Source organism: Notechis scutatus, chromosome 11, assembly GCF_049901735.1.
Source record: "Notechis scutatus isolate UNSWTSFEM ecotype Mainland chromosome 11, rNotScu1.2, whole genome shotgun sequence".
NCBI lineage: Eukaryota > Metazoa > Chordata > Lepidosauria > Squamata > Elapidae > Notechis > Notechis scutatus.
In genome coordinates this window covers 2,160,567-2,170,175 of record NC_142019.1, presented here as the reverse complement: position 1 = coordinate 2,170,175, position 9,609 = coordinate 2,160,567, and the positions used below count along the sequence as shown (strand labels likewise).

The following is a 9,609-nucleotide window of genomic DNA, read 5'->3' as shown; positions in this document are numbered from 1 at the left end:
CCTAACTGCCATCTGCTGGGGGAGACAAACACACTTTCCTGCAACCAGGTTGGTCCTTGAAGGCATGAAGATCGACCTCGAGTACAGGGAGTCCTCCACTTACGACCGCAAGGCAGCCCCAAAATTTCTGTACTCAAGCGAGACATGGGTTCAGCGAGCTTTGACCCGATTTACTGCCTCTTGCCCCCGTTGTTAAGTGAATCATTGCAGTTCATAAGTTAGTCACAGGGTTGTTAAGCGAACCGGGCTTCCCCATGGACTTGGGTTGTTAGCAACCACCTTAAATCTGAACCGGCTGCCAAGCATCCGAATTTTGACCACGGGACCGAGGGAAGGCTGTTCAACGGTCACAAGTCACTTTTTTTTTCAGAGCCAGAGTAACGTCCCTAAAGGAACCGTTGCAATTCAAAGACACCAAAGCACATTCCATTAAGGATTCTAACTTGGCTGTTTCTCTCCAATAGGACAAGGGCCGGAAGGTCAACGAGGCCCAACAGATCGTCTTTGTCAACTCATAAAATATTTCTATGGCCTTTTTAGAGTTGCCAACAGAAAGGGAGGGGAGGGGGGAAAGGGGTTTGAAAGAGCAGTGTGGCAGCTTGGAAATCGAAAGTGAATTCCACAAATGTTTTCAAAGATAGTAACTAGGTGACCGAAGTTTCTGCCATGCAAAATTCTAACTGGAGAGCATGGTTGATAACTCTTGGCTATGGATATGTCCCATTAGAGAATATGAATTACGATACACACAGGGGGTGGGGGAAAACAGGGTCAAGGGTGACAATGAATGATGTCTCAGAGTCGGCTACACCCAAGCAGTGCCAGACATGTTAACCCCCAATAAATCCTTTCGAAGTTTTGGAAGTTTGGCTCAAGACTCATGATTTAAATGGGGATAACTGCCGGAATCCTGACAGTCTTATTTTGAGCATTGCCAGCTTGCTTTGTGGTTTTACAAAACCAGATCTTCCGTAGGACCTCCCTCGGCCTGAAGGCAAAGCGCTTTCTCTTCCATGCCATGTGTTGGCCTACGGAGTACATCCTGCCTTGATGCTCTTGCACAACTGGGTAGACCAAGGTCTGTCAATATTTATGAAATCTCAACCTCACCGGCTACCCCTCTGCAAGGCCACTTGGCACCTGGCTGCCGAGATGTTTCCAAACATGACCTTCTTTTACCTTTTGAGCTTCGGACCGCAACTTTTCACCACGGCTATAAAAATGCTCTTCCCCTCTCCGGAGAACCGGAGTCCCCAGGAGCCATGCAGCACACCGAAAGGCCAAGCAAGGGATGAAGCGGCAGATCCAGCAGTATCTGTTGGGTGGCCAAAGAGCACCACCTGCTGCCTTGAGGATTTTGAGTGATGGTCTCCTAAGATACTTGGCTCACTTGCTACCTGATGACTATGGAGGTTCTCAGTCACATGCAGGTCATGGTTATCCCAAAAGTGCTTTTTTCCCCCTCTTTTCTAAGAGGCAACTGGACCTTCTTGAAGACGTTTCGTTTCTCATCCAAGAAGCTTCTTCAGCTCTGACTTGGATGGTGGGGAATGAACTTGCTACCCGATCTTTTTGACTGAAGATACCAAGGACTGGGAAGCGGCATACGCAGTGCATTGAGTTGGGTCATGTCTTGAGAATAATGCTGCTTTCCAAACCCCAAATACAGCTTACAAGAAGTTTAAAAAATATGTGAGCAGCTGGTGAAGGGATGAAACTATGATTCGGATGACAAAAAGAGACAGCCCTGCAATTTTTAAGCTACCTTTCCTCCATTTGGCTGTGCAGATGATTCTTGACTCTTGATGAATGTATCTTTTCTTTTATGTACACTGAGAGCATTTGTACCAAAGAGAAATTCCTTGTGTGTCCAATCACACTTGGCCAATAAAGAATTCTATTCTGTTCTATTCTATTCAGATACGTAGACCTCAATTGAGTTTCCTTTTCTCAAATCAGTGAGATGTTGGTCAAGCTCACAACCCCAGTGAAAAACTTAACCAACTTGGCCACAGCTAATTAAAAAAAAAAAGTATTTACTTGCTTCTGAATTTTACAGCCCCATTAAAACACCTTTAACTTATGTCCGAAGCTGGGAACTTTGACATGTGAACTTAAAACACTTTGCTAGCTCTGTAAGGCCGTCTTCCCCAAAGCTTAGTTAGCACCCATCATGCCTTGCAAAAGTTGTAAAGCTATTCCGCCACTTATGACCACATCTGAGGCCAGAATTTGGTTTTAAGTCCCTACAAGTCTTAAGATAAGTCACCGTGGTTGTTAAGCAAATCATTAAGTTCTTAAGCAAATCAGATGATTGTTAAAAGTCCTAACCCAGTTTATGCAATGGATTGTGGGGGTGTTCTGATTTCTTTTTGGCCACTTCCCATGACTGTGGGATGCTGCAACCAGTTGTAAATTCAAGCTGGTTGCCAGGCCCCTCCAAATGTGATTACATGAGCTACAGTTATAACTTCGGGGATGAGTTATCAGTAACGTCAAGCCCCAAATTGACCTATATGTAGCCATTTTAGTTTGGCTTAGTATATTTTCTTTTTCTTACTTTCTCTTTGGCAGTCATGGGGGAGGGGTTTCGGGCTTGCCACATTCCTAAGTGGGGAGGAGTGGAGATAGAGTTGTTTAGGCTAGGTGATTCTTCTTTCCGTGGGAAATGAGCTGTCCATGCTTGGGCCCTCTGAGGTGGAGATTTATGACATCAAAGCAAGGTTGAATTACTTCTATTGGAGAATGTGACTTTGGGTTTTTTTTTTCCAGTTCATCGTAACTTCACATTATTGTTAAGCAACTAGTCGTCAGTGGAGAACTACCTATCACGGGCCTGGCACCGAGCATTTAAAATGAAAAGATCTCTGATATTTTTATCGATCTATTTATTTATAAAATTTATAGACCGCCCATCTTACCACAGGGTAAAAACTCTTGGATAGCAGTTGTACTGTTTGGGAATGGAGGGGAAGAGGGACGAGTTATTGGGTTTTTAAAAAATATCTGTAATGCACTCAGGGACACAGAATAAACTCTGTGTCAACAACACACATGCGTCTTTGTTTCACTCTTGACACTCTGATTTTATCTGACAGGTCACTGACCCGTCCATGGACACAGATAAAACAGAAATAAGGTAAGCTTGGCTCCCATTTTTCTAATCAATCCCCTTTTCTCAGTACTCCCGTTGACGGTGAATTGGGAGTGATTTCACAAAATTGCTACTCTTTCTTGGTAAAGGAATTCCTGGGCGTTCTCCGCCCCTATTCACCCCCCCCCCCACAAAGCAGCCCCAAATCAACATGCTGAGAACATCCTGTGTTCTGGCAGAAGCACCACACCGAGAGACATGCAACGTTTCTTTCTTCTTTGAGGTCAGCATTCCTCACACCGTGAGACCATCAGAGCAAAAGGTAGGCTCTCCTAAGGGTCACTCCCCCAGACAATCTGGGGCCCTGGGGTTCCCCCAAGCAGCCTCATCTGAAAGGAATGGGGGATGGAGGTCCCTTGATTCCAGCAGCGGGTGGCAGAAATCACACCTGGCAAGGCCGAGATAGGTCAAAGGGATCTGTAGCGAGCTAGCTGCCAATTCAGGGAGGCGAGCTTGGCAGGAGATTCACAGAGAGGCACCTGCTTGAATCCATCCATCTTGATCCCCCTTCTCTTCTCACGGGGCTTTCAAAAAAACCACAACACACAACACCCTCTTGAAGCCCGAAGTGTAGACGATGCCCAGCCCAGAAGAAGTGCAGATTTCAGGCTGAAACAGGAATGGAAAGAAGCAACTTGAACAAACCACTGGAGGTGCATTGTAAGAGGACCTAAATGCATAGAGTTTGTAGAAACATATAAACGTAATAAACTGATGAAGGGAACAAGGGTAGGGTAGGGTGGAATGGAATGGAATGGAATGGAATGGAATGGAATAGAATAGAATAGAATAGAATAGAATAGAATAGAATAGAATAGAATAGAATAGAATAGAATAGAATAGAATAGAACAGAATATAGAAAATAAGAATAGAATAGAATAGAATAGAATAGAATAGAATAGAATAGAATAAAGACTAGAATAGAATAGAGTGGAATAGAATTAAAGAATGGAATGGAATGGAATTAAAGACAGAACAGAATAGAATAGTATAATTAAAGAATGGAATGGAATGGAGAAGAATGGAACAGAATAGAATAGAATAGTATAACATAGCATAGAATATAGAAGATAAGAATAGAATAGAATAGAATAGAATAGAATAGAATTAGAAGAGAACAGAACAGAACAGAACAATAGAATTAAAGACTAGAATAGAATGGAATAGAATTAAACAATGGAATGGAATGGAATAGAATAGAATAGAAAATATGGAATGGAATGGAACAGAACGGAACAGAATAGAAGCTTGAAAGGACCTTGGAGAACCTATAGTACCTATAATACCTATATCCTGTAGGAGCCAGTAATTCATTGAGAAGGGCTTGTTTTAGTTTTCTTTTTAATTATTGTATTTATACTTTTATTTACTTATTTGTTTATTGTGTTACTCATTTACTTTTTAAATTTTAGTCCAATGATGGAGGGTGTGTGTTTATCCCAAGCGTCTTTAAACTCAGTTACTGAGGAACGACCCACTACCTCCACTGGAAGTTGGCTCTGAGCTCCCGCTACTCTTTCTGCAAAGGAAGAAGCAAACCATCTCCTTTCTAGCTTTCCTTTTGCCGATTTCCCTCTTTCACGGAGTAAAAATTTCCACGAAAAGCGCCAGAGTACCTGCAAGTTCGGGATCAGCTCGGCTTCAGCAGGCCCCGGTGCAACAGCGCCGCCTCTGTTTTTTCCACAATGGTTGAAATCTCTGCCATGGCCCCTCGGCCTGTATGACCAGAAAGCAGGGAGGTCAATTGTTGCTTTTTAGGTTGGGGGGGTCTACCTGTAATGTATCTTTCCACCTCACCCTAACGGGATTGGAAGGAAAGCAGAGGTGATATTCAGCCGGTTCTGACCGGTTCTGGAGAACCTGTAGTGGAAATTTGGAGTAGTACAGAAAACCGGCCAATACCACCTCTGACTGCCCCCCCCCCCCCTCTATTCTCTGCCTCCCATTGGCTGGGTCTTCTTTGGTTGCCCTGCACAGGAGAATGGAGCTGGAAAGCAGGTTAGCAGAGTTGGGGAGGGAATGGGAGGATTTTATAGTATCCTTCCCCTGCCACGCCCACCAAGCCACACCACGCCCACAGTACCGGAAGTAAAAAAAAAATCGAATCCCACCACTGAAGGAGAGACCCACCGACCTTCGTCTCCACAAACCAGTTTCTTCACTATGCAAGGGATCTCGACGTAGCCGAATTCTTTCAGTTGCCCCACCTGCCGAGCCGTGATGGGGTGCTCCCACATAAGGGTGTTCATGGCAGGGCAGAAGAGCAAAGGTTTGCTCACGTCCCAGGCACGGATGATGCACGTCTGCAGAGAAAGGCACAGCCTGAGGAGGGAACGGCCACCGATGGGGGACCTGACCACAAGGAGAATGTGGTCAGACCAGGGGTGAGATTCTACCAGTTCGCACCTATTCGCTAGAACTGGTTGTTAACATTCTAAGCAGTTCGGAGAACCAGTTGTTAGAAGAAATTACTGGCCTAATCCTGTAAGGAAGGCAGGAAGGAAACATTCTGGTGTTGCTGACAGAAACTGCCTCTCCGTTAATCCTTATTACATTCTTGGCAGGACTAGACTTCCTGTCTCTGGAACGTCTCTGGAGTTTTTTTTTACCCCTCCTTTGCTGGTACTTTGCTTGTGTGGAGTGACCATTCAAAGTTACAGTGGCACTGAAAAAAGTGACTTATGACTGTTTTTCACACTTACGACTGTTGCAGCATCCCCACAGTCATGAGAGGCCAGGCGAGGAGAGATGAGTGCCTCGATGTGAGTGATGTTGAGTTGGCCACACCCAGCCAATAACATGACTACCAAGCCACATTCACCCAGTCACATGACCACCAAGCCATGCCCACCAACTAAGCCATGCCCACAGAACAGGTTGTTAAAAAAATTGAATCCCATCCCTGGGTCAGACCTTTGGAGGCGGAGGCTGGTTGATTTATATAATAAACCAAGAAGTAGAGAGATTGTAAGACCATGGAGATGTTGCATTGGTCCTAAGTGTGAAAAGGGGTCATAAGTCACTTTTTTCAGTACCGTTGTAGCATTGAACAGTCACTGAACAAACTGTTTTAAGTTGAGGACTACCTGTGCTCTGTCTTGAAGGACTGACATATATCTTGGCGATGTAACTGTATCACTTGCACACCCAACATGCTCGTCATATCCTCATGGTTTACACAGGTGCCATTATTGCAGAAGGTTATGAAACATCACCTTACCACAACGTATCTTAATGAGGAAGAGCTGGAATTAAAAGTGTCACGCAATGTTCCAGTAACTCACCAGTAAGTTGTCACAAATGCCATTTGCAATTTTGGCAAGGGTGTTTGCATCCAAAGGAGCCACCAGCATGAGGTCAGCCCAACGCCTCAATTCAATGTGGAGCACAGGGTCGGTGCGCTTTTTCCACAGCTGAGGACAAGATACTGCTCCAATTAATGTCATTCACCCAGCATGCTTCATCGTGTTCTACATAAATACAACCCAGGTTACCTGTTGTGGTTCACCGGCAGCAGGTGGAGACGGCTTAGGTCTCGGAGAGCGAGGACTCGGATGAGGGGCCTGCATGTGATGCAGGGATGGGGCCAGGACCATCAGGGAATGGAATGCTGCCTTTGGAGATTGTGGAGGCTGGCAGCAGTGAGGAAGAGGTCCCCGAGGAGCCTGTGCCCAGCGCGCATGCGCGCAGGGCTGCTCAAAGGAAAGAGCGGCTCCAGCAGCATGGGCGACTCTGGTGTAAGGCTACAAGGTAATGGCCCCTCCCTTAAGAGATAAAAGCCAGCTGAGAAACCGCAGTTCTTTGCACGAAGCAAAGAAGTTTTTGCACTCAAGCCTTGCGGACGTTCGGAATATCTTGGTTGGTGTTTGCAGATTCTTTGCGTTTGAAATATTTCTTAGTGACTTTACCTAAGTGTTCTTGGCAGCCTTACACAATTCTTGGCAAGGCTCATGCTTATCAGAGACAATCAGTTTGAAACAGCCTTTTAAACGGGAAGGAACGGAATTCGTAAAGAATCATTAATAGGTTTTGCTGTTACCTCCGTTTCGTGTTTGTTTCCTCGGAACAAGCTTTGGGTCAGAACATTATCACACTTTCCTGCTCATCTTCCTAGGCTTGGTAAAATGAACTCAGAACCTACCAAGTTATCACAATTCAAACAGTGCAAGATATAAAAAAACACAAGATAATTTGGTGCTGCATTCTACAGTTATGAACCCAGGTGCAAATCAAAGCTGCTTAGCCATAAAGGAGAAGCTAAACCTGTTTGAACAATGCTGACCTCCCATTCATCAGAGTCGTCGTAAATTGTTACAGGAATCTCTTCGGCTTTATAGAAGTGTTTTGCATTTTCCGTTGTCACCACCTGAACTGCCAGCTAAAAAGAGACAAACGCTGGTATGAATGAGGGGTGTCTAAAATGGACCAATAAATAAAAACGACGGAAAACTGCTCACTCCAGGTATCTTCAGAAGCTCTGCCACCAAAAGAGGCAACTTTAGCGCAGCTACGCTCCCGGTTACCCCGACGAGGATGTGGGCATTCTTCTCCGAAGATCCACCGGGGCAGATTGGTGGCAGAGGAGACGCTGTAGCCTCCATGATCAGGTTGAGAGAGATGCTTTTTCACCTGCAAAACAAGAAAACATGAGGACTACTGCTCCAAATTAAATGCCTCTGTGCTGCATTTGGTCAATTGCAAGACTCACTGGTTAATTTTAGGCTCTATGTTCCACCTAGAGATGCCTCATGGGGGATGTGGGCAGCAGATAGATAGACAGACAGACAGACAGAGTTTCAGATAGATTAGATGGTGGAGGGGGGAGGGAGAGGAAGACAGGGATGGATGGATATAGATAATTGTGATAGATAGATGATAGATAGATAGATAGATAGATAGATAGATAGATAGATAGATAGATAGATAGATAGATAGATAGATAGATAGATAGATAGATAGATAGATAGATAGATAGATAGATATAGATGGTATAAATTATTGTGATTGATAGATATATGATATAAATGTGATAGATATATAATTGTGATAGATATATAATTGTGATAGATATATAATTGTGAGATATATAATTGTGATAGATATAAAATTGTGATAGATAAAAAATTGTGATAGATAGATAGATGATATAGATTGATAGATATATGATATAATTGTGATAGATATATAATTGTGGTAGATAGATAGATAGATAGATAGATAGATAGATAGATAGATAGATATAGATATAGAGATAGAGATAGAGATAGATAGATAGATAGATAGATAGATAGATAGATAGATAGATAGATAGATAGATAGATAGATAGATAGATAGATAGATATATAGATGGTATAAATTATTGTGATTGATAGATATATGATATAAATGTGATAGATATATAATTGTGATAGATATATAATTGTGATAGATAAAAAATTGTGATAGATAGATAGATGATATAAATTATTGTGATTGATAGATATATGATATAATTGTGATAGATATATAATTGTGGTAGATATAAAATTGTGATAGATAGATAGATGATATAAATTATTGTAATTGATAGATATATAATTGTGATAGATATAATTGTGATAGATATAAAATTGTGATAGATAGATAGATAGATAGATAGACAGACAGATAGATAGATAGATAGATAATTGAGAGAGAGAGATGATGTGATATATGATATACAGTAGATAATTGAGATGGAGAGACAGAGACAGGCAGACACAGACTGATAAAAAGCCCCTCCAACTCAGCAGCAAACCCAGCTGTTTTTCCAGTGCCACATGGGGATTTTCAGGGGCAAAACCCACCCAGGCTTATTCCTATTAAGCAAGAATCAGAAGAAAAACCCAGAGAATTGTGGAAAAACCCCAGAGAGCAACGTCTGAAGAGGCTCAATCTTTGGCCAGCCACGAAACCTCACCGGGGGAAGTAATCGCTCGTTCTTGCAGGTTGGCCTACCTTACAGGGAGGGCTTGGGGTGGGGGGATGTGAACTAGCCTTCAGCTTTCCCTGCCTTCCGAGTCTAAGATCCGGTATAAAAATATGTAACGGAGGCAAACATACGTGTCCCAGGATAATGTTGCATGATCCAATCTGGGTCGGTATAACATATAAAATCACATGTAAAAACTACATATCAAAAGGGAAGAGACGGGGGGAAGCGATAAGGGTACACAACCCACGGATCAAAAAGTTCCGGCCGGCGGATGTCAATAAAGACCGTACCTTCCGGTTCTTTCTGTATTAAAGCACGGCGGCTTTAAAGGGGGCTCAACTTCCGTTTCCTTCCCGAAGTGGTTAACGACGGCTCTAGCGGCTGGACGAACTCTTCTGACTCCACTTCCGGGTAGGATGGCCATAGAGTGGATTCCTAGACCCTTACGCAACTCGCTTCTCCCTCCCTCTTCAGGAGGATGGAAGCGATGCCCCAAATCA

At 43.4% G+C, this 9,609-nt stretch overlaps 1 protein-coding gene across 5 annotated transcripts; it reads right to left on the bottom strand.

The window, feature by feature from the left end:
* Positions 1-2,873: 2,873 nt before the first annotated feature.
* On the bottom strand, positions 2,874-9,386 carry PPCDC (phosphopantothenoylcysteine decarboxylase). 5 transcript variants are annotated; one of them, XM_087972569.1, is made up of 7 exons: positions 9,133-9,386; positions 7,679-7,784; positions 7,438-7,533; positions 6,440-6,568; positions 5,267-5,458; positions 4,772-4,871; positions 2,874-3,763 (listed from the first exon to the last, which is right to left on the bottom strand). In XM_087972569.1, the coding sequence occupies exons 2-6, from the start codon at positions 7,754-7,756 to the stop codon at positions 4,797-4,799; spliced, it is 570 nt and encodes a 189-aa protein (XP_087828695.1). In that variant the 5' UTR covers positions 7,757-7,784; positions 9,133-9,386; the 3' UTR covers positions 2,874-3,763; positions 4,772-4,796. The 5 variants fall into 5 exon arrangements, with proteins under 5 accessions (XP_087828695.1, XP_087828691.1, XP_087828692.1 ...); XM_087972565.1 differs by having other exon boundaries at positions 7,613-7,784; positions 9,133-9,385; XM_087972566.1 differs by having other exon boundaries at positions 7,613-7,784; positions 9,238-9,384.
* Between the last annotated feature and the right edge of the window lie 223 nt (positions 9,387-9,609).